At 39.6% G+C, this 26,096-nt stretch overlaps 1 protein-coding gene across 1 annotated transcript; it reads right to left on the reverse strand.

Moving 5' to 3' along the window:
- LOC119480334 lies at window positions 1–25,574 on the reverse strand. Its single transcript, XM_037756501.1, has 4 exons — window positions 25,344–25,574; window positions 24,853–25,212; window positions 14,474–14,833; window positions 1–307 (listed from the first exon to the last, which is right to left on the reverse strand). Exons 1-4 carry the CDS (start codon window positions 25,396–25,398, stop codon window positions 81–83), a joined length of 1,002 nt encoding a protein of 333 aa, XP_037612429.1. The 5' UTR covers window positions 25,399–25,574; the 3' UTR covers window positions 1–80.
- Window positions 25,575–26,096: the final 522 nt, after the last annotated feature.

The following is a 26,096-nucleotide window of genomic DNA, read 5'->3' on the forward strand; positions in this document are numbered from 1 at the left end:
ACTTTTTTCAGACTTTCTTTCGGACATTTTGGAACATTTTTTGAACATTTTTTGACTTTTTTGACCCTCTAGACACGACCTTATCTCAGCACTGGAGGTTGTACATGGTTAGTCATGATGGGTTGTTTCTTCAAGAAACTCATCATCTGTACAGCTCTATAGTTGTTTCCTTTTTTACCAAAGTAGAGTCCAGCACAGAGAACCAGTAGAGCTTTTAGTCCCAGTCCAACGGAGAGGACGATCCATCCCAGACTCTCTGGTTGTGGTCTCCTTGTTGGTCTCGGAGGTTTGGGCTCATCAGCAGCTGCTGTAAAGGACAGAAAATAAAATGTGTCTGATTGTCTGAAGTGGAACCATTTTACTGAAACAGGAAACTAAATAAATCCAGCAGACTGACAAAAGAAAGACTAAATATGATCCTAGTCTTCATCAGCGGTAGCCATGAGGTACGTTTTACTGCCGTCTGGTAGTCCCTTTCAGTCCAAAATGGCGGAAGCGTAGCTCTGCTGCTGGGAGCTGACGTTGTAATGGAACGACCAGTTGACTTTCACTTCTTAGTAATATGTGTTCTTTGGTACAGCTCCAGCAGGGATGAAGCTGAGACTACTTTTATACTAGCTAGCTATGCTAGCTAACCAGTATGACCCCTGCAGCATGCTAACATGCTAAACTAAGATGTGTTTAGCACTAGCAGGGCTGTAGACTCTTAGTCTGGTTTCACTGACTGAGTTCTACTGAATCAACTCACCTGTGACATCGAGGTGACATATCCTAGAGCCCCTACTATCACCTGTCTGCATGTCACACTGGTACACACCAGAGTCATCAATCCTGAGTCTGGACATGTGAAGTCTGATTCGTCCGTCTCTGAGGACGTCTTCGTCCCACCGGACTCGTCCTGTAAACTGTTGATCCTGAGACTCTGGGACCTCAACACCTTCATGGAGATGAAACAGGACTGTGGATCTGAGATCAGCTGACATCTCACAGTAGATATAAAGTGAGTTGAAGGAACTGCTGGTTCTGGTTGTGAACATCCACTCCAGTGTGATGTTGTGGTTCTTCTCTGCCTGATAGGAGGTCTGTGTCACATTCACTACAAATGCTCCTGTAGAGGAGACAGAGAGCGAAAGTGAGCAGCAGACAAACTGACAACTTGAACATGTCAAACTCCATCTAGAGATGTTTGTCTGAAAGTGTATTTAGTGTTTGTGGATAATAAAGTGAAGGTCAACTAACCAGAGACACAGGAGGTCAGACTGAGGAGCAGCAGGATGCTGCAGATCATCTTCATCCTGTGAGAGGAGACAGAAACACATCAGATACACTAGAGTGAACATGTAGGTCCTAATTCACAGTTCCTGCTGTACAGCACACACTGAACAAGACATACTGAGGGGATTAGACGGAGAAGTAAGTGATCATTTCAATGTCCACTGTCAGTATTCACAGTAACAGGATGGATTAATCATTGCTGTGTGTTTCTCTCCCAGCAGACCAGTGATCCAAGAAAAATAAAAACTCAAAGCATGGTGGTGTCCTCTCCCTGTTGTTTCATGAATATACAGAACACTATATATACATGTACATATACACTATATAGTATACAGAACACTATATATACATGTATATATACACTATATAGTATACAGAACACTATATATACATGTATATATACACTATATAATATACAGAACACTATATATACATGTATATATACACTATATAATATACAGAACACTATATATACATGTATATATACACTATATAATATACAGAACACTATATATACATGTATATATACACTATATAATATACAGAACACTATATAGTTACTGGTCCAGCGAACTTTATCAGCCATTTCTAATCAATAATATATTCATCAAACCTCTAACAACAATATGAACAGCAGTCTTCATATACACAATATAACCCTAATAATGATTATCACATGAATGATTATAAAAATAAAAATGAATGATGATCACAATGTTAAAATAACAGTACTGAACTGAATGGTGGGATGTATTCAGTACTTGTTTTTATTAAAATACCATATTTTAATGCAGGCTAATAAAAATAAGGCAAATACATGCATAAGGTCAAAGACTAACTAAAAACACACTGGTTTCTGATCGGAGTGACTGCTGACTGATAAGCACCAAGATTAATCAATACCATAAATTTAGAGCAGGCTAGCTGCACAGAATAGATCTCCATAATAACTAATGTGCTGCTTGACTAGAAACCGGGTCCAGTATAATCTAAAGGTCGCTTTATATATGGACAAGGAGAGTATCTGGAGAAGTGCAGTAATAATAGTGGAGGACACCACTAGGACACTACTAGGACACTACTAACACACCACTAGGACACTACTAGGACACTACTAACACACCACTAGGACACTACTAGGGCACTACTGGGACACCACTAGGACACTACTAGGACACCACTAACACACCACTAGGACACTACTAGGACACTACTGGGACACCACTAGGACTCTACTAGGACACTACTAGGACACCACTAACACACCATTAGGACACCACTAACACACCACTAGGACACTACTGGGACACCACTAGGACACCACTAGGACACCACTAGGACACTACGAGGACACCACTAGGACACGACTAGGACACCACTAGGACACTACTAGGACACCACTAGGACACCACTAGGACACCACTAGGACACTACGAGGACACCACTAGGACACCACGAGGACACTACGAGGACACCACTAGGACTCTACTAGGACACTACTAGGACACTACTAGGACACCACTAACACACCACTAGGACACTACTAGGACACCACTAACACACCACTAGGACACTACTAGGACACTACTGGGACACCACTAGGACTCTACTAGGACACTACTAGGACACCACTAACACACCACTAGGACACCACTAGGACACCACTAGGACACTACGAGGACACCACTAGGACACTACTAGGACACCACTAGGACACTACTAGGACACCACTAGGACACTACGAGGACACCACTAGGACACCACGAGGACACTACGAGGACACCACTAGGACTCTACTAGGACACTACTAGGACACTACTAGGACACCACTAACACACCACTAGGACACCACTAGGACACCACTAACACACCACTAGGACACTACTAGGACACCACTAGGACGCCACTAGGACACTACAAGGACACCACTAGGACACTACTAGGACACTACTAGGACACCACGAGGACACTACGAGGACACCACTAGGACACTACGAAGTTTTTTTATATTCAAAATAGTTAGAAAAACTAGACAGAGAAAGCCATAGATATTCACATGACAAGTTAATATAAGAAATAGTTCCAGAGTAAAGTCTGGGAAAGGAGAAAAAGACGGAGAGACAACTGTAGGACCTATAAACTAAACTCCAGAGGAACCTGGTTCTTTAGTTATTCTCACCACATTTCTTCACGAAAAACAAACGGAATTCTGGTGACTTTAAAACAATGAAAAAAAATAAGCTTTACGTGTGAACATCTAGCATAAATTAATATTCATCAGTTATAATTCATTTTTTTGCCCCTGCTGTCCCTTTTGTAGGATTATACATGCTGTACAGTGCCAGAAACAGGTTAACAAATAAATAAATTTCACATAAATTGGGAGAAATAAGAATTGCGACCCAGGGAGGAAACCTGGAGAGGGCAATGGAAATCAGGAGGCTTGGCGAGCATGCTGTTTAGGCCCATCTACCAGATACTGGGATATGTCTGGGAGTGATAAAACTATGAGTGATATAGTTGTTCATTTATAACTTACCGTGCATTAAGTCACAATATCAATGATGATGAATTCCTTATTAAAACATGTTGTGAACTTCAGATGGGTTAATGTTTGTTGAGTCTTATCGGACCTATGACATTCAAACAAAGGTAAGCGGTTCAGTAGGTAACACCAGGAATGTAATCCCAGAATCCCAGCCTGTGCGGTATCACTCCGCCGAAAAGACAACATAGACCCGACATCAGTGCGAAGATAACCAGAATCGCAGTCGCTCTCGCTTTGTTTTTTCCCGCCGATCGAAATCAGGAACCAATGATGGATATATCGGCGACAGGTTCGATTGCTGTTAATGATATTTCGTTGTTTTTTACGTTTTGGTGGTGACGGAAGGATAACAGCAAGAAGTTCACATCAGCCGCACCAGTCAGAGGACCAGCAGCTACACCGACAGTCTGCTCGTAGAGGAGGAGAAGATGTGACAGGAGATGACAGGAGATGACACCATGCTGCTCAGACTTTAGTTTTCCTCTCTGTGGACTTTATTCTGATATTTCTGACTTTTCCTCTTTGAGTTCCTCTACTGTGAGGAGGACAGGTGAAGGTAAGACAGATGGGTTAACATCATCTACACATCTGGCCTTTAAAGTCACAGTTTAAATAGTCATTTTGTGCTTTTCTTTTGTCGTAGTTTAGCGTTTCATGTTGTTTAAAGTGTTGCTTTGGTGTTCAGTTGTAATATAAACCAAGTCTGGTGCTAAAGCATGCGGTCGAATCTGCATTCAAAACCTCAGTGAGAAATTAGTCATTTTTTGAGATGCTTCAGTTTGTGCTTTTATTTTGTCGTAATTTAGCGTTTCATGTTGTTTAAAGTAGTGATGGCGAGATGAAGTTTCATGAAGCTCTCCAGCAAGTTGGTTCATCTGCTTCAACTTCAGGTGCTCATGAAACCACCTGTTGGTCAAAGAGTGTAATGAACAGTGGTGACTGGTGGAAAGTTTTCCATGCAGGGTTGTGTTGCCACATCCAGTCAGTTTCAGCAAACATCCCGGTATGATTTAATGCAAAGAGTGAAGGTATCAAAAACACATTACTACTTTACAGTTAAATAATCAACAATTGTTTTATTCCAACAGGAGCAGTAAAGAATGCTTAGAACAACACAACAGTATAACATGTACTCAGTGGTGGAAAGTAACTAAGTACATTTACTCAAGTACTGTACTTAAGTACAATTTTGAGGTACTTGTACTTTACTTGAGTATTTCCATGTTCTACTCCACTACATCTCAGAGGGAAATATTAGACTTTTTACTCCACTACATTGATTTAATAACTTTAGTTACTTTACAGCTTCAGATTATTAATACAAAATATAATCAACTAATAAATGATGTATTATTATAGATTAAACTACCAGCAGTATATAATAATGAATGATGTATTATTATTGATTAAACTACCCAGCAGTATATAATAATAAATTATGTATTATTATAGATTAAACTACCAGCAGTATATAATAATAAATTATGTATTATTATAGATTAAACTACCCAGCAGTATATAATAATAAATGTATTATTATAGATTAAACTACCCAGCAGTATATAATAATAAATGTATTATTATAGATTAAACTACCCAGCAGTATATAATAATAAATGTATTATTATAGATTAAACTACCAGCAGTATATAATAATAAATGTATTATTATAGATTAAACTACCCAGCAGTATATAATAATAAATGTATTATTATAGATTAAACTACCCAGCAGTATATAATAATAAATGTATTATTATAGATTAAACTACCAGCAGTATATAATAATAAATGATGATGTATTATTATAGATTAAACTACCCAGCAGTATATAATAAATGATGATGTATTATTATAGATTAATCTACCCAGCAGTATATAAAGTCATTTATATCAGCTTTACCAGCTGCAACATTAAAGTGATGAACACATTAATGCATCAATAAGTATAATCCAATAATATACATTGTTCTAATGTGTGCTTTTATGTTTGGTACTTTAAGTATATTCATATGTTTATATCTTTGCACTTTTACTTAAGAATGGTTTTTAACCCTTACCTGTAACAGAGTATTTCTACATGGTAGTATTGCTACTTTTACTGAAGTACAAGATCTGAGTACTTCCACCACTGCATGTATTATAATACATTAATAATAACATGTAATACAATACTAATGTAATATAACAATATAACATGTAATAGAAATGTTTACTTAATGTGATGCCCCTACTGATCTTGCTTTGTTTGGTAAACCAATAGTGAGGTAAAGATCAGGGGAAGTTAACAGGAAGTGTAATTAAGAAAACTGCTGTTAAGTCCTGAAGATATTCAGACACCTGAATGTACAGAAACATGGACTCTAGTGTTCTGAGGCACAGATGATTTTCTATCATATTTTACACATATTACTGGGTGCATTCCATATTTTAAACACACAAATATTGACAATTTGTATAATTTATTATTATTATTAGTTGTGATGTTTTTTTTGTGTGTGGCTGTCTGGCTCCGGGGGGGGGCTAGCACTTTCTATTGGCCGCCACTACTACCAAGTAGTGTCCTAGTGGTGTCCTAGTGGTGTCCTAGTGGTGTCCTCGTCCTTTAGTGTCGCTCCTCTAGTCTGTGTTGTGCGTAAAATCAAAAGCTGACCAGAAACTTTGTTAACCATCGAGGAGAAATCTAGTTGGTGAAATAGTTTTCCTCTGTAACCCCCTACTCTGACTACAGAAACATACAACATGGAGGTTAAACCATTAATGCATGATGATCACAGATAATACAGCCTTTAAATAGTCCACACAATAACAGGAATATAACAACAATCATTGGAGACGAGTATAGAGTAGTCTGATGACATTTTATTGAAGGTTTGATCTAATGAGGAGTCAGTTGTTTGGTGAGAGTGGGCTTCTCTGTTGATCTCAAAGCAGATCATACTTCCTGTTCTTCCTCAGTTGTAAAAATCTAATCTACTAAACTGGCTCCATCTTGTGTCAGAAGTACATTAGTGTTCCTGTCTTGGTGTCAGTCCACTGGTCAGTCATGTGTAATCAGTAGCACAGAGGAAGAAGTCCTGTGAGGACTAAAGACAGACTGTAGATTGTCTCTGTTCTACCTGTAATAACTGAACTTGTATCTGATGTGTTTCTGTCTCCTCTCACAGGATGAAGATGATCTGCAGCATCCTGCTGCTCCTCAGTCTGACCTCCTGTGTCTCTGGTTAGTTGACCTTCACTTTATTATCCACAAACACTAAATACACTTTCAGACAAACATCTCTAGATGGAGTTTGACATGTTCAAGTTGTCAGTTTGTCTGCTGCTCACTTTCCCTCTCTGTCTCCTCTACAGGAGCATTTGTAGTGAATGTGACACAGACCTCCTATCAGGCAGAGGAGAACCACAACATCACACTGGAGTGGATGTTCACAACCAGAACCGACAGTTCCTTCAACTCACTTTATATCTACTGTCGACTGTCAGCTAATCACAATACCATAGTCCTGTTTGATCTCTATAAAGGTGTTGAGGACCCAGAGTCTCAGGATGAACAGTTTACAGGACGAGTCCAGTGGGACAAAGACGTCCTCAGAGACGGACGAATCAGACTTCACATGTCCAGACTCAGGATTAATGACTCTGGACTCCGGTGTAATGTGCTCACAGGTGATGGTAGGGGCTCTAAGATATGTCACCTCGATGTCACAGGTGAGTTGATTCAGTAGAACTCAGTCAGTGAAACCAGACTAAGAGTCTACAGCCCTGCTAGTGCTAAACACATCTTAGTTTAGCATGTTAGCATGCTGCAGTCTCGACTGGCTCAGAGCCTGGAAGGCAAAACACTGTTCCAACATGGCGGCTAACACTGGGAACTCCATAGAGAGGGGAAGTCCCTCCTCTTCTAGTGGACCACCATGGGACCTGATTTCTGAATAACAGTACAGTAGTCAACGGAGAGAGATAAATAATGTTTGTCAATTTAAAACGTATTTTTCATATCCAGAAAGTCTCAGTTTGTCGTCGTATCATTTAGTTTAGTGTGAAACTGCTCAGTGAACTACATCTCTCGTCTCGTACAACATAAGTCACCAACACTAGCACGCTAGCTTATCAACTCCTTGATCATAACAGAATATAATCATTTTCATCACTGCTCATCTTAGAAAGGCCACCGCATGGAAACGTGTTCTTTGTTTATGTAATATGCGTTTAGATTGGTTTCCCGTAAGCTTCACTTTCACTCTGCAGTTCTGTCTGCCACCGGACACGATCCTGAGAGAATTAAAGCTTACTAACGTGTTAGCTACACCAGCTAACGCTGGCAGCCAGAAACAAACATCTATGATCCATTGTCTGTTTGATAATCTAAACAAAGAACATGTTTTCTTGACTGAAAGCGACTACCAGACGCAGTAAAACGTACGTCATGGCTACCGCTGATGAAGACTAGGATCATATTTAGTCTTTCTTTTGTCAGTCTGCTGGATTTATTTAGTTTCCTGTTTCAGTAAAATGGTTCCACTTCAGACAATCACACACATTTTATTTTCTGTCCTTTACAGCAGCTGCTGATGAGCCCAAACCTCTGAGACACACAACGAGCTCACAACCAGAGAGACACACAATGAGCTCACAACCAGAGAGTCGGGGAAGGATCAGCCTCTACGTTGTACTGACAGCAGCTCTACTGGTTCTCTGTGCTGGACTCTAATTTGCCTTCCTTCATAAATCTACTGGTAATAGAGGAAACACCTAAACAGCCGTACAGATCAAGATCCTCTAACATCTGTTTCTTAGAGGAACAACCCATCAGGACTAACCAAGCGGTAACCTCCGATGCTGAGATAAGGTCGTGTCTAGAAGGTAACCCCCAAGCTGCGAAAATGTGCGAAAACTCTTGCGAGACTTGCGGTCCGACGACCTATCCTACCCTCAACCATTCAAGATCACTACCTAACCTTAACTATTTGAGATCAATGCCTAACCTCAACTATTAGAGGTAAATTTCGATATAATTTCTGTATAGCAGACCGTTGCTATGTATAGCAGACCGTTGCTATGTATAACAGACCGTTGCTATGTATAGCAGACCGTTGCTATGTATAAAAGACCATTGCTATGTATAACAGACCGTTGCTATGTATAACAGACCGTTGCTATGTATAGCAGACCGTTGCTATGTATAAAAGACCATTGCTATGTATAACAGACCGTTGCTATGGGCGCAGTTCTGATGTCGGACTCTGGAGGACCGTTTTTATGTCAAATATTGATTTCTTCAGTAAGTAGCCATTTAATAATCAGGATAATGTTCAGCTAGCGGGTCATTGTTGTGGAATAATCCCCTTCAGGGTGATGAGAGACCCCTCCGCTTCGTGTTATTACAGCAGAAATAACTAATGTCAGGGTAAAGGATGCTTCCATCCTCCCAGATGTTTGATGTCAAACAGTATAAAATGTGACGGTTTTGGTAAATGACAGATAACATCACCTCAGAAGTTGTGCTGAGACAAGACGTCTAAACAGTCACGTCTGGTTGATGTGACTCCATCAAGATCCTCTAAAATCTGTAAACTGTTATATTTGTTTCACTCATCATCACTGTATGAAGAGTTCATCATTAAGATTTAGCTGTAAGTTGGTTCAGTTCTCCCTCCAGCTGTTATCAATCATGTGATTTATGTCCTCTGTTTACTGATGGATATTGTTACCTTGCACTGAATCTCCTAATGTTAACTTTATAATGTGTTCATACTGTAAATATAAATGTAGTGATTCCTTCACTATGGCCCGTTAAAATTTTTAAGATTTGAATCTGTGACATGTTTATTTTTTTTCATATTATAATTGTTCTCATAAGTTTATGTTAAGATGTTGTTGTTAATATTTATATTATTTATATTATTTATATTATAACCGGTGTTTCCGGGTTGACTCGGTGTGTGTCTGACTGTGTCATGGTAGGTGTGTTGCTCAGGACCAAAGGAAGCTCAGTGTGAAGCTGTTTGTGTGAGCGGTTCTCTAGAAACAACACAGCAACAACACAGGCCAAGCATTCAGCCCGTTCCAGGTGTATTAAAGATATTCAGATTAGAATAATGTGTGGTAGAAACTGTTTGATATCAGTGAATGAATGTGTAAAATATAATAACATTTTGTATTTTTGTACCAGAATAAATCTGTGCACCAGATGACACCAGTATTTTCCTGTGTTTCTTTCTTCACTGCTCAACAGCCTGTTTGTTTGCTGATAACCTCTGATAATGTCCATCTAATGGCCTGATAACATCTGAGGTGGGTGCAATAGTAAAAAACTTCATTAACTCTCTAAACAGTTACAAACATATGTATATATATATATATATATACAAATAGAGAATAAAAAGCTTGAGAACAATTTCACTGCTCCATCTAATCAGGTCTATAAATCAGTCCTAATATTTAGATTTTCTAAAAGTTAAAAAGTGTGATGTGTAATGTCAGATACTTTAGGAAATAAAAGTCTCACAGACAGAAAATGAATCAGGTTTTATAGTAAAATGCTCCAAAGTGAATGATATCTGCACATAAAGAGCTCTTTACCTTCTCTTTTGGTAGCAGATGAGGCAAGGGCATGAAACACACCTGAAAAACACACACAGAGGAGATAAGATCAGGATATTGATTGATATCAGCAGTGGTTTAATGTAACTAGTTACTGTATTTAAATACAAATTCAAGGTACTTTACTTGAGGATTTCCATTTTCTGCTACTTTATACTCCACTACATCTCAGAGGGAAATATTGTACTTGTTACTCCACTACATGTGAACATCTGACAGCTTTTCATGCACACTAGTGCAGCAGTAACTAATCCAGAAACATCATCTATTATAGTACAACACTGACTTTACTGCAACATCAATGCTTAAAGACGTGGTTACTCACAAGCGCTGAGATATAACACATTCATCTTCATCCTTTCTCGCTGCTGACAGACAAACAGCTGATGTCACAAACTGGCTCAGGGAATGGGACACAAAGGGAGTCCACGCAAGGTTATATATATAAAACCAAACTATTTATTAAACTGAGGTTAACATCAAATGAACAACGGAGTGTGTAGATCAGTAATGTCATCAAATGAATGGAGTGCATGGATGTGTGGGCATAATGTGCTGTGGAGGTGTTGAAGGTGCAGAACCAAACAAAGGTGATGTCAGGTGGATGTGGCTGCAGAGAGAGAGAGAGAGAGAGAGAGAGAGAGAGACAGAGAGACAGAGAGAGGGTGAGCTCAATCAAGCTGACGACCCCTCCCTCGTCAGCCCACTACCTGCTGAGGTTGGCCAGGCCAGCCTCCAAGACAGGAGGAGAGACGTCACAGCTGACTTCTACACGGTCTGCTCTCCACTTCCTCTGTGCAGCTGTGAAGAGAAACCACCTCGAGGCGTGTGATGCACGAGCTACTGTTTCTGTAAATCACTTTAAAACAACACACATGTTTGAAACTGTAGGCTATCTTCCTGGGAAACGGTCAAGCAAGGCCATATAGCAGACATCTGTATAGATCAATACTTATTTATAGTATATCTGTTGTTTTATAGCAATTAGAAATGTTCTTCAATCACTCCACAAGGAGGAGCTCTTAAGCTACCCTTAAATTCTTCTTTACTGATTTATTTGGCCACTTGGGGGCAGCAGAAACAAACCACCACCTCACTGTATGTGTATTAATCCACAGCTGAAAATAGTCCCCAACAAATGCACTACTTCCTCCTGTTTGAGTAACGTTTGTTAAAAACTACAGTGCCCAGCTGCTTTAGGAAATTACTGATCCCTTTTTAAAAATGAAAGTAAACATTCAACCCGGTCTCACGGGAAGGCGTAGAAATAGCACGACATTTACGAGGACTTTCCACGTGTCATGAGTACACATTTTAGGCTTTTTGCGCGTCATTTGTACGCCACGCAAACGTCCGCAGTTATATCTAAGAAAGAAAATCACTAACTTAGGTTTAGGCAACAGTAACAGGGTGTTTCTGCCCAGCAATGACATTTTTCATTTTTGTCAAAATTTGCAGTGCAATGCTTGATAAATATATACACCGTGTTATTACCCATCTTGACATTATAAATAATGAGATTTAATAAACTTTATGGAGCATTTTATGGGTCCAAACATCACTTTTTCTTCATGTCCCACAACTGTGGTCTCAATGTTGAGATACGTTAAATGAGGTTATTCAATTATAATATGACATTATTTCAAATGGAACTGTTTCATATTCATATTACTTTACACCATATTAACATTATTTATTTGTTTACTAATCATTTATATAATTTTTTTTCCATCTTAATGTGCCTGTCCCACACTTCTGAAATAATACAAATAAAACAAATAAACAAATACCATATAGTAAATGTTTTATTCAAAGACAAACAAATCTGGTTTCCATGGAAACAGAAGTGAACAGGTGAGCACATGGATGACAGGTTGGGCCGCCCACATAGGTGACCCTCAAGATCCAGAACAACAAGGTGAAGATCATCTTTTATTCTTCTTCTTCTCACCGTACAGCTCAGTAACATTTAAACAATAACTTAATATAACGGTTGAATTCATGAATATTAGATGCTGAGAGTCAAAGCTAACGTAGCAGACCATGCTAGCTGATATTTATCTGCAACATAAGCAGAAATATCATTTCCACAACATGTCTGGTAAAGACATTAGCTATAGAGACCAAAATCATTTTCCCACCAGGCGATAAACATATTTATTTCTGCTGTAAAGTTGTCCATTTTAACATGACGGCCCTTTTGGAGTCAGCCTCAAGTGGCCATTTGAAATGGTTAAGGTTAGGCATTGACCTTTATTTATATAACACCTTTTAAAACAAGGTTACACAGTGCTTTGCTTTACACTAAAAGCATGATAAAAGTAATTAATATCCAGACATTAAGATCTAAGTAAAATAAAATCAAACTAGAAGTGCACTCGGAGAGCGCAGACCTCCGCCAAGGCAGGTTTCATGTACGTCACAGATATAGGACGGAGCCAGACCTTTCAAGGCTTTAAAAACAGTAAAATCAATTCTAAAACTCACAGCTAACAGAGAAGGGCAGCAAGGATTAGTGTGATGTGGTCGCTTCTCTTAGTACGTGTTAAAAGCCTGGCAGCAGCGTTTTGAATCAACTGTAATCTTTGATGTTCCGCCTGCTGATAGCAGAATAAAGTACATTGCAATCAGAATCAGAATCAGAATCTCGTTTATTGGCAGATGTAAGAGGTATACACTAGGAAATGGCTTTGGTTTTGTTGGTGCAAATATGCAGTAATATAACAAAAGAATATATAAAAACATTAGAATAAAATAAGAACAAAAAAACTGAAATTCTACCAATATACAATATACAATATACGATATACAATATAAGCTATAAACAAGAAATAAACATGATATAAACAGATAGTGCAAATATTGCCAGTGTGCAAACAGTCAGATACCAGAGGGAGAGTCCATGTCTAATGTGTATATAATGATGCCTCTCATACATTTAACTTCACTTCATACTTATATCCACTTTACATTAATATTTAAAGCAGCAGGGTTATTTGTGCTAGTGAGCCATCAGCACCTTAAAGATTTAAAAGAACTCAAATCAAATTCTGCTCAATAACTCATCAGCGTTGTCTCACCATCTCTCCCCCCAATAGTGTTCACCTATCAAACTTCCGTTTTCTAATGATATCCAGGTGGGGGATATCACTGATTGTCTTGATCATTTTGGCTAGTTGTGAATTGATCAGTCTGACTGCTGTAAAAATATAAACACAGCGGTGAGACTCGGAACATGCTGCATGGTGGATATACCGGCACTGAGGACTACATGACGTGAATGAGAGAATCAGGAGGGAACGAGTGTTCAGAGACCTCCTCACCTACAAGCTCCTCCATCTCTGTCAGAAAAACTCCTTTTCTCTGTCTTCCTCTCGGTAGTCGCCGTGATTCACCGTAAAGATCCGCTGATCAACAGGCTCATTTCTAGGCAGAAACATTCATGAGGTGCTTTGCATCGAACATTTAAGGCTGAATGATGGCATGTAGAGGGCGGGATATTAGGTGGATCCACATGCGCACATTTCCAGGTGGACTGAGATTTATAAAGGGAACATCGCCTGCAGGTGTGCGTACGCACATTTTTATAAGTCCGATTTTTTTTTTTGGCGCATGCTATTTTCAGCTTTTGTGCACACATACATTTTTAGTATGGAACCTACGCACTGTTTTATAAATGAGACGTGCGTCATGAGGAGGATAGTCCTGTGATTAAAGGAGGAGAAAGTAGTGAATGTGATAAATCCTGATTGTCACAGCCTCTAATGCATGCTCGCGCCTACAGAGTGCGAGCATGTACACAAGCAACAGGATACCAACTGTAGTTCACTTAAGGGCCACCGGTGTCATTAATAACAAGGATTTTCTGAAAGTTACATTTAGTACCTTTAATGGTCCCAGTTTGGGGGTTTGAAAATATGGTCACGCTAAGTACTGTATGACCCCTGCAGCATGCTAACATGCTAAACTAAGATGTGTTTAGCACTAGCAGGGCTGTAGACTCTTAGTCTGGTTTTACTGACTGAGTTCTACTGAATCAACTCACCTGTGACATTGAGGCGACATATCCTAGAGCCACTACCATCACCTGTGAGCACGTCACACTGGTACCAACCAGAGTCATCAATCCTGAGTCTGGACATGTGAAGTCTGATTCGTCCGTCTCTGAGGACGTCTTTGTCCCACCGGACTCGTCCTGTAAACTGTTCATCCTGAGACTCTGGGACCTCAACACCTTCATGGAGATGAAACAGGACTAAGTGTCTGAGATCAGCTGACAGGTAACAGAGGATATTAAGTGATTTGGGGGAACTGCTGGTTCTGGTTGTGAACATCCACTCCAGTGTGATGTTGTGGTTCTGCTCTGCCTGATAGGAGGTCTGTGTCACATTCACTACAAATGCTCCTGTAGAGGAGACAGAGAGGGAAAGTGAGCAGCAGAAAAACTGACAACTTGAACATGTCAAACTCCATCTAGAGATGTTTGTCTGAAAGTGTATTTAGTGTTTGTGGATAATAAAGTGAAGGTCAACTAACCAGAGACACAGGAGGTCAGACTGAGGAGCAGCAGGATGCTGCAGATCATCTTCATCCTGTGAGAGGAGACAGAAACACATCAGATACACTAGAGTGAACATGTAGGTCCTAATTCACAGTTCCTGCTGTACAGCACAAACTGAACAATACATACTGAGGGGATTAGATGGAGAAGTAAGTGATCATTTCAATGTCCACTGTCAGTATTCACAGTAACAGGATGTATTAATCATTGCTGTGTTTCTCTCCCAGCAGACCAGTGATCCAAGAAAAATAAAAGCTCAAAGCATGGTGGTGTCCTCTCCCTGTTGTTTCATGAATATACAGAATACTATATATACATGTATATATACACTATATAATATAGAGAACACTATAATATACATGTATATATACACTATATAATATACAGAACACTATAATATACATGTATATACACCATATAATATACAGAAAAATCTATATACATGTATATATACACTATATAATATACAGAACACTATAATATAAATGTATATATACACTATATAATATACAGAACACTATATATACATGTACATATAAACTATATAATATACAGAACACTATAATGTAGGGACCTACCAATGTGACTGGTGGGAGGTGACCACATGAACTCAGTAACATGATCCTTGACCCATGGACTCAGCTCAGCAGCCATTGGCTACTGTCGCATTCACACATAGGTGTGAAATTCACCCAGGACAAAACCAGAGGAATCTCTTTGTTCCTCCTCTTTCTGCTCTTCATCTCCCTTCTCACCTCTCCTAACCAGTGGAGGAGAGCTGCTGCTCTCCAGACCAGAAGCTGTAGAAGCAGCTCTGCTCTGATATACGTATGGCCTGTTAGGAAACAGCCATAGGAACACAAGGAACCTTTAAGGCAAAGGACGCGAGAGCCTGCCTTTTTACCAACTAATTTCAAGCAACAACCGCAAGGAAGTTAGCACCAAGCTATCAAGCTGCTGGAAAGAAAGTATTGGAGCGATCAGCTTCCACCAATCTGCACAATTTGATTAGAGCACAGCAAAGACGACATCTTTGACTTGGAACCACAACTTCAACACATGGAATTACAAACCCTTTTCTTCCATGGATTGGTAACGTACTGGGCTTACCTTAGCAGTAGCAATTGCACATGGCTGAGCAAGACTGTTCAACTTTGATTTCTAGAATGTACTTGTATTGATTTGGTTTAATGTTATTCATTGAGTTTGACGGTTGTGATATTATTTGTAGTTATGATATTCGGGTAGCTGGCTTCGCCACATCTGATGTGTTTAGTTTATGCTTCACATAGAAAAGGTCTTACGTGCAAACGAACCATCTTTCTAACCCACTGCATATCTGACACACATTAAGATCACATACATAACCTGTGAATTAGTAAAACATAAACATACAGCTTCAGATAATCTTAACTCCCACATCACCCCCCTTTCTGTCCTTCCTGAGCACATGTGCTCCGAAGAACAAAGAGGCCATGTGGTGACATGTTGGCGGCCATCTTTGATCCCGCCATCTTTGTAGTTTTACAGTGCTCGCCCCTTTTGTCTGAGACAAGAAGCCATCTTGTCTCTCCCCCCCCCCCCCCCCCCCCTCTCTCTCTCTCTCTCTCTCACTCACACACACACACACACACACACGCATGCTTACACACTTTGTTTGGTTTGTTTAGTTTAGTTATTTAGTTAGATTAATATTGTGTTTTAAACCTTTATTATCTTGTAAATAAATGTTTGTGGAATATACCTGCTGGTCTGTTTAATGTTGTACAAGAGTGAATAATGCCAACCTCTGCTATGTCAAGAACTCCAATATCCTTCAACCTTTACTATCTATTTTGGTTATAGTTATTAATTTAATTATTAATCAACATTCCAAATTGATAGTTTAGCATATATAATGAGACTATATTAACATTTTGGTTATTGGTCCCTGATTCCAGGGTGGTGCCCCGTTTATTATTAATGTTTATTGATAATCTTTATTAATATTAATAATCATATTATTATTTATTAATTAATTTGCTAACAACCAAACCTGTTACTGCCAAATCCTTACAATAATATACATGTATATATACACTATATAATATACAGAACACTATAATATACATGTATATATGCACTATATAATATACAGAACACTATATATACGTGTACATATACACTATATAATATACAGAACACTATATAGTTACTGGTCCAGTGAACTTTATCAGCCATTTCGAGTCAGTAATATATTCATCAAACTTCTAACAACAATATGAACAGCAGTCTTCATAAACACAATATAACTATAATAATGATTATCACATGAATGATTATAAAAATTAAAAATAATGATCACAATGTTAAAATAACAGTACTGAACTGAATGATGGGATGTATTCAGTATTTATTTTTATTAAAATATGGTGTTTTAATGCAGGCTAATAAAAATGAGGCTAGATACCTCCATAAGATCAAAGACTAACTGTAACAAAACACACTGGTCTATGATCGAAGTGGCTGCTGACTCATAAGCACCAAGATGAATCAAGTCTATAAATCTGGAGCAGGCTAGCTGCACAGATTAGATCTCCATAATAAATAATGTGCTGATTGACATAAAAACGGGTCCAGTCTAATCTAAAGGTCGCTTTACCAGGTGAGCTACCTGGAGGAGGAAATATGATCTGCTTTGAGATCAAAAGTCAGTAATAAAGACATCGGGGAGGTGGTTTACAACTGCACTGAACACTAAATCACCAAGCAACTCAAGGTCAAATCTTCAATAAGATGTGTAACAAAATGTTATCAGACCCGGCCTTCAGGACGCGGTCTCCAGTTGTTGGCAGGCTAGAGGGAGTGACAATAAAGGACGAGGACACCACAAAGCGTTTTCAGATTCAAAATAGTTAGAAAAACTAGACAGAAACTAATTTAGGCTTCTTCAGAGCTGTCGCACATTCTTGGCGCACAATTCACCTGACTAGTGAGTTAAAATAAGAAATACTTCCAGAGTAAAGTCTGGGAAAGGAGAAAAAGACGGAGAGACAACTGTAGGACCTATAAACTAAACTCCAGAGGAACCTGGTTCTTTTGTTATTCTCACCACATTTCTTTACGAAAAAAAACCAAACAAACCATAAACAGGATTAATATAATATATCAACTATCTGTATTTCTACATTACCTTGTGTCTCTTCTGTTGTAGAGGACCAAACTATGAGACTCTGCACACCAATAACCAACTGTGGAGCGGTCACCTCCTGCTGCTGCTCCTCTCTGCTGCTGCTCTCTGCTGACCCTCGGTCCTAGTCTATGTATAACATCTAAGAGAACTGGAAGGCGGGGCCCCGTTCATTCCCATGACAGGTGCTCTCCTCCTCCTCCTCCTCCTCATCCTCTTATGTTCAGGTTGACTTCGTCTTTCACTTTTAGTTACACAGCAAACTGTTGGTCTGATGCAACCATAGACATATGTGACAGGGTTCGTTATTGTAAGCTAATGTAACAGTGCAGGTATTTACAGATAGCTAGGACCAGTTCTAGGTTCTGAGGAGCAGTTTATAACTAGCACTCAAGAATAACAGACTACAGACCAAGAAGTAAGTTTGAACTGCCGGCTTATTTATATAGTGAAGTTAGTAGTACACATACACATTAATTGGTACCAAAATCACACATTTCACACACCACACAGGAATTGTGCATTTAAATCCCTGGAAACCATTGAAAATAAAACACAAATTCTCAGAAAACATGTATTTCTCCCTATTCTGTTTCACTCTGGTTTGATTTAAACCTATTTAAGTTCAGGAGATTTTTTCAACTTAGGCGCCTTTAAGTTGTAATTTAGTTTCTTGTTTTTCTTTAAGTTGACTCAGTACTAAGTTCTCATTTTTATCTCAGTTAGCCCTTTTCATGAGCTTAGTTCTCTTTCTCTTTAGTTCACTTAACCATTAAGTGAATAATTTACAGTAACAGAACATATTTGTATCACCAATTCAGCACACAATAAATGAAAATAAAATACAGTTAAACACAGAATCAAGACATGAAACCAAAATATTCCACTGATCAATTTGTATGATCAATAAACCAAATCCTCACAACTTGGTGTGTAATCAGTCCTTTTGTTAAGTCCTTTATAAGTCCAGATGAACTCCACTGCATGTTGCAGCAAAATACTGAAGGTTTAGTCCAACCATGATCCAGGAGTATGAATCAGTGTCCTCATCTCTGAAGTGTAGGTTAACCTTGCAGAAGCAGACGCACATCCAACTCCATGTCTCCTACTGGTGGCTCCCCATCTTAAGGCTCCAGCTTCGGGTGTGTGAACACCAAACGATCCTCTCAACTGGAAAACCTGGCCTGTTGTATAACAGTGCAATACACAGAAAAGTAATTTAGTCTTACATAGTTTATGAAAATGAAGTACTTGAGGAAGACTAACACCTAAACACAGGCTAATGGTCAACACATAGGCTGTATTCGAAACCGCCTACTGCATAATACTGAGGAACACAGTACGCAGTATACAGTACATACTGCATACTGCGTTCCTCAGTAGTATGCAGTACACAGTATACAGTACATACTGCATACTGCGTTCCTCAGTAGTACGCAGTACACAGTATACAGTACATACTGCATACTGCGTTCCTCAGTAGTATGCAGTATGCAACGGTTAAAGTGATGTATTTTACAGTATGCTAGATGAAGCTGTAGCCTTTAAACCAGCTCTTAAAGCACTGGACAAAAAAATTAACTCGTACCATTATTACAATATTATCGAACAATACAACTTTGATTTAGTTGTTTATGTTCTGCTTGTTTACATTATAACTTTAAGAAGTTTAAACATGCACTATCTGCCTTTAAACATGCACTATCTGCAACCATCTTGGACTCTAACCACTGGCGCACTTTACACTTACTTATACTACACATCCTATATACCACTTTATAGACTGCACATATGTACATATTACATTTATTTATTGCACATACTACATTTATTTATTTAGTTATTGACGGACTGCATACACTATGTTTATTCACTCTGTGTCTTTTATATCTCTATTATTGTTTTTATTATTTTTGTATACCTTTACCTCTCCTGTGTTTCACTCTGTTTGCTGATGTTGCTGCTTTGACACCTGAATTTCCCTCCGGGGATTAATAAAGTTTCAGCTTATCTTATTTTATCTTTTAAGATACTGCAGGTTTAAACTATTTATTCTAACAGATCATAATGAAGTCAGACAAACAGGATCGTCAACGAGGGGAGACGGGAAATATAAAACATTGATCCACAACATTTACGTTACTCAAACTGCTTTTTCAGTTACAGAAACAAAACAGTGGTTCCTGAGGTCAGAGGTCTGTACTACGATGCAGGATTTGCGGTTAGCGAGGTAACTTCAGGGTTAACTCTGGGTTTTCCGTATTACGAAGGTGGATCACTTCTTACCTGGGTAGATCTCCATGGTAACTGATGCGGGGTAGATCTCCATGGTAACTGATGCTGAGCGGTTGACCTGAGGTCTGTACTATGAAGCGAGTTCAACATACCCAGGGTATCTTCTCGTTATCTGGCTTCACTAACTCTAACAAACGAGATCACACTAAACTGTACTATGAAGCTGGTTATCAACTCAGTAAATCAGCTCAGGGTTTCTCAGTCTGGCTGTGAGTGTTCACATAAATGGGGAGGTGTTTACAGTTTATGACCAATCACAGACATGGACAAGTCTACTGTCAGACAGAGAGACACATTTAACAAAGGAAGAAACTATATTAGACAAATACGAAGAAGTTAAACTCTTAATCAGACTAAAAGTAACACAGTTGAAGCTGCCAGATGCAGGAAGAACAGTTGGTGAAAGAAAAAACTCCGGATGTGTGAATGTGTAAATTAACAGAGTTATTAATTTAACGGAACACTTAACAGTCAGATATACTCGTCTAAATATAAATTGCGTTTAAGAGAGTAATAGATGAATGGATTACTCATCTTTGTACCCTGCGATACATGTAACGTCTATCATTATTTAAACCTTCTTTCAGCTGCGTCCTTCCTCTCCGGCAGTGTGAAACGACTCAAGAGGATGTTAAAACAAAAATATATAAAAATATAATTCAAAGCGGTAAACACCCTCATCATAAATCCAGCTGTCCTTCCTGCATTTGTCAGTTTAAACTGTGTTGTTTTTAGCCTGATTATGACTTAACCTATGGGGTAAAATGATGAGTAATCCATTAATCTATTACACTCGTATACGATATTTATTTTTAGACGACTATATCTGACTTTTGAGTGTTCCGTTAAATTAATAAATCTGTTAATTTACACATTCACACATCTGGAGTTCTTTCTTTGTCCAGCTGTTCTTCCTGCATTTGGCAGCTTCAACTGTGTTACTTTTAGTCTAGATTAAGAGTTTAACTTCTTCCTATTTCTCTAATATAGTTTCTTCCTTTGTTAAAAGTGTCTCTCTGTCTGTCTGTCTGTAGACTTGTCCATGTCTGTGATTGGTCATAAACTGCAAACACCTCCCCGTTCATGTGAATGCGCTCATAACGAGATTGGAAAACCCTGGGTTGATTTACTGAGTTGATAACCAGTTTCGTAGTACAGTTTAGCCTGATCTCGTTTGTTAGGGTTAGTGAAGCCAGACAACGAGAAGACACCCTGGAGATGTTGAACTCGCTTCGTAGTACAGGCCTCAGGTTAGCCGTCCAGCATCAGTTACCATGGAGATCTACCCCGCATCAGTTACCATGGAGATCTACCCCGGTAAGAAGTGAACCAGCTTCGTAGGACTGAAAACCCCGAAGCTACCTCGATAACCATAAATCCTGCTTCGTAGTACAGTCCTCAGGTGAGTTGATTGCTTCAGTGAGAGAGAGCTTTGGCTGCATTCCAAAGCTCTTAATTGCATCCACATTTCCCTCACTTGCGTTTCATCCTTGCGTCTTAGTCCCTCCCACCAGGGAAGCATGGAGAGACGCAAGGAAGCCATGCGAGGACAGAGGAAACGAGGAAATATGTTTTAAGAGACATGAGACGTCGTTTCCTCTGAAGTCTGTATTTCTACTGTGGACTGAGTCCTGCTTAGAGGACCAGGAACCATCTCTACTGGAACAAGATCTTTATATTATTTATTCATTATTAGCGTCTGTAGTTATTGATATTCTGATTGTGAGTTCATTATTTAATAACCCAGAATATGATATTATGCCCCGGTCTAGGGGAACCTAGACATAACACGACGTGCGACTCCCACTCTTCCCACTCTTCAGAAAGGTCAGCTACACAGGGTTTCAAAACACACAAGGAGCAGTTTATTTTCAACTTCAGAGTTGAGCCATGCCCAAAACAACAAACTAAATATCACTTGTTTAAATCTAACCTTCCCTAAACCAGAATAAAAAGGTTAAACAAAAGACAAGTCTCTAACCCGAGCTCCTACCATCAAAACAAGAGAAAAACAGCCACTTGGCAAACAAAAGAAAAGGGCTTCTCACTCCTACCAAACCTGCTTTAAAGTGCTCTATATTTACAGACAGAACAACGGTAATGTTCACAAACCAGTCAAAACTACATAGTTCCAAATCTCAACCCTATCAAATGATCAAATGATTTGTTAACAAACAATTTACCAATTTATATTACCAATTAACCACTCTCAAAAGAAACACACTAAGTCACAATTCATACTTATCACAGTTCTCAAATACACAGACTAGTTGCTGGCTTTGTTGGGAGTGGTAGAGGTGAAGAGGGCAGAGATGCTGGCAGCTGGAGTTTAAAAAGGCTGATGTCATCCAGCAGACCAATCTCCACACACACACACACACACACACACACTGAGGGGAGGAGAAAAACAGCTGACCCATCACCACAAAATTAGTCAGGCACAACAATACAAAGGGAAAATGTAAATGATGTAACTCATATCAAACAAGATGTTCAGGAATTATCAACCTCATGTGACTGAATGGAAATGATGATAAATGATGTAAAAGGTGTTTGTTGCTGACAGACAGACTCTCCTTCTCTCTCTGACTTTAACAAGATCAGATCAGATATTCCTTTATTAGTCCCGCAGTGGGGACATTTGCAGTTTACAGCAGCAAAGCAAAAAACAAGAAGCATCACCTAACAGTAAAAAAAGAGCTAAACAAAGTGTAACAAAATATGACCCATTTAAATCAGTAACAATATCATTTATAAAAGTTAACGGGGAAAATAACAGATCATGAAAAGAAAAAAACATTCTAATAAATGCAGAAAGTTATTTTAAGTCTGTTTGTCAGGTTTTATAAAGCTCTTTCAGTGACAGACTGCTTCACTGAATGAAGAAGGAGAGATACTGCAGGTCCTTCTGCTGCTGTTCAGAGCTTCAGTTAACACAGATTATAACTAGATGGTGAATCAGAAGACAACTAAAATATAAAACCTTTAATCTATGATCTGTCTTCACTCCGGTATAAAACTCCAGTGATGTTGAGAGGTAAAGTTATCAGATCAGTCCGGTCGGCAGCAGCGTCCAATCAGTAACTGATATCCAATAAGAGGACGTGTCTATCAGCAGCAGCGTCCAATCAGTAACTGATATCCAATAAGAGGACGTGTCTATCAGCAGCAGCGTCCAATCAGTAACTGATATCCAATAAGGGGGCGTGTCTATCAGCAGCAGCGTCCAATCAGTAACTGATATCCAATAAGAGGACGTGTCTATCAGCAGCAGCGTCCAATCAGTAACTGATATCCAATAAGGGGGCGTGTCGGTCGGTAAAAGACTTCCGTGAAGGATGCTCTGGTGTATCCTCCCTCCTCGCTCCTCGCTCCTCAGTGCAGAAATAAGAGCTTTGGGACGGTCTTCAAGATGGCGCACCAGAACAACTTCTGGTTCAAGCGAGGATCGAGGAGCGAGGAAACGACAATTAAGAGCTTTGGGATGCACCCTGGATTTCAGAACTACGGTGTCCTGTAAGGGACAAACATGGATAATTGCTCCATTCTGGATGGGAATTGACAGCGCACCATCGACACCTGGTGGTTGACTTAGGCTACTGCCTTACACATACAACATAGTTAAACATTTTATAAAGCTAAAAATGCTGTGTGTTCTATATTTACACTGTATCCCAAAAACATGCATCATTCTGTGACATTTTATGTTTTTGCACACATTGATGATACCACTATCATCTCCTCTCTCTGTAATCCTACAGAGGTGTAACCTCCCCCGGGTCATATGGACTCATCTGTACGTCTGTTACGAGTAAGTTTACGAAGGAAGGCAATGTAGAGTCCAGCACTGAGAGCCAGAGCTGCTGTCAGTCCCAGTGTAATGTGGAAGCCGGTCCTTTCCCAACACTCTGGTTGTGGTCTCATTGTTGGTGTTGGAGGTTTGGGCTCATCAGCAGCTGCTGTAAAGGACAGAAAATAAAATGTGTGTGATTGTCTGAAGTGGAACCATTTTACTGAAACAGGAAACTAAATGAATCCAGCAGACTGACAAAAGAAAGACTAAATATGATCCTAGTCTTCATCAGCGGTAGCCATGAGGTACGTTTTACTGCGTCTGGTAGTCGCTTTAAGTCCAAAATGGCGGAAGCGTAGCTCTGCTGCTGGGAGTTGACGTTGTAATGGAACGACCAGTTGACTTTCACTTCTTAGTAATATGTGTTCTTTGGTACAGCTCCAGCAGGGATGAAGCTGAGACTACTTTTATACTAGCTAGCTATGCTAGCTAACCAGTATGACCCCTGCAGCATGCTAACATGCTAAACTAAGATGTGTTTAGCACTAGCAGGGCTGTAGACTCTTAGTCTGGTTTCACTGACTGAGTTCTACTGAATCAACTCACCTGTGACATCGAGGTGACATATCTTAGAGCCCCTACTATCACCTGTCTGCACTTCACACATGTACCAACCAGAGTCATCAATCCTGAGTCTGGACATGTGAAGTCTGATTCGTCCGTCTCTGAGGACGTCTTTGTCCCACCTGACTCGTCCTGTAAACTGTTCATCCTGAGACTCTGGGACCTCAACACCTTCAAGGAGATGAAACAGGACTGAGGCTTTGAGCTCAGCTAATAGTCGACAGAGGATAAAAAGTGAGTTGGAGGAACTGCCGGTTCTGGTTGTGAACATCCACTCCAGTGTGATGTTGTGGTTCTTCTCTGCCTGATAGGAGGTCTGTGTCACATTCACTACAAATGCTCCTGTAGAGGAGACAGAGAGGGAAAGTGAGCAGCAGACAAACTGACAACTTGAACATGTCAAACTCCATCTAGAGATGTTTGTCTGAAAGTGTATTTAGTGTTTGTGGATAATAAAGTGAAGGTCAACTAACCAGAGACACAGGAGGTCAGACTGAGGAGCAGCAGGATGCTGCAGATCATCTTCATCCTGTGAGAGGAGACAGAAACACATCAGATACAAGTTCAGTTATTACAGGTAGAACAGAGACAATCTACAGTCTGTCTTTAGTCCTCACAGTACTTCTTCCTCTGTGCTACTGATTACACATGACTGACCAGTGGACTGACACCAAGACAGGAACACTAATGTACTTCTGACACAAGATGGAGCCACTTTAGTAGATTAGATCTTTGGAGGAAGTACGAGGAAATACGATCTGCTTTGACCTGACAGCAGTGGGAGGTGACTGAAAGTTGCAGTCAAGACAAACACACTCTCACCAAACAACTGACTCCTCATTAGATCAAATGTTCAATAAAATGTTATCAGACCAATCTATACTCGGTCTATACTCGGTCTCCAATGATTGTTGTATTATTCCTGTTATTGTGTAACATCTTGCAGCTCTCATTCAGTGGCCTCTCGGAGGAGTTTATGGTGGCATGAACAAGAGAAGTCCTACAGTACAGAGACTCCAGGGACCAGAAGGTGTCATCGGCTGGCATCGAGGTGAGAACAGAGAGGAAATGGAGAGCAGAGAAAGCAGTGGAGGTGGTAGAGTCATGTCTAAAGCACAGGGTGCTGGTGGGAATCACAGCAGCTAAGGGAAGATTACGAAATGCGTAAGTAGCCTAAAAATAACAACAACCACTAACCCACAGTGCTAGAATACGACGATACCATA

The sequence above is a fragment of the Sebastes umbrosus genome, chromosome 21, assembly GCF_015220745.1.
Source record: "Sebastes umbrosus isolate fSebUmb1 chromosome 21, fSebUmb1.pri, whole genome shotgun sequence".
Lineage (NCBI taxonomy): Eukaryota > Metazoa > Chordata > Actinopteri > Perciformes > Sebastidae > Sebastes > Sebastes umbrosus.

Bases quoted from the DNA above. Each gene is read 5' to 3' on its own strand.
- LOC119480334 (XM_037756501.1), bottom strand. From the start codon at position 25,398: ATGAAGATGATCTGCAGCATCCTGCTGCTCCTCAGTCTGACCTCCTGT. The intron at 25,213-25,343 runs GTTAGTTGACCT...TCTCCTCTACAG, and splicing joins TCTGACCTCCTGTGTCTCTG to GAGCATTTGTAGTGAATGTG. The intron at 308-14,473 runs GTGAGTTGATTC...TGTCCTTTACAG, and splicing joins ATGTCGCCTCAATGTCACAG to CAGCTGCTGATGAGCCCAAA.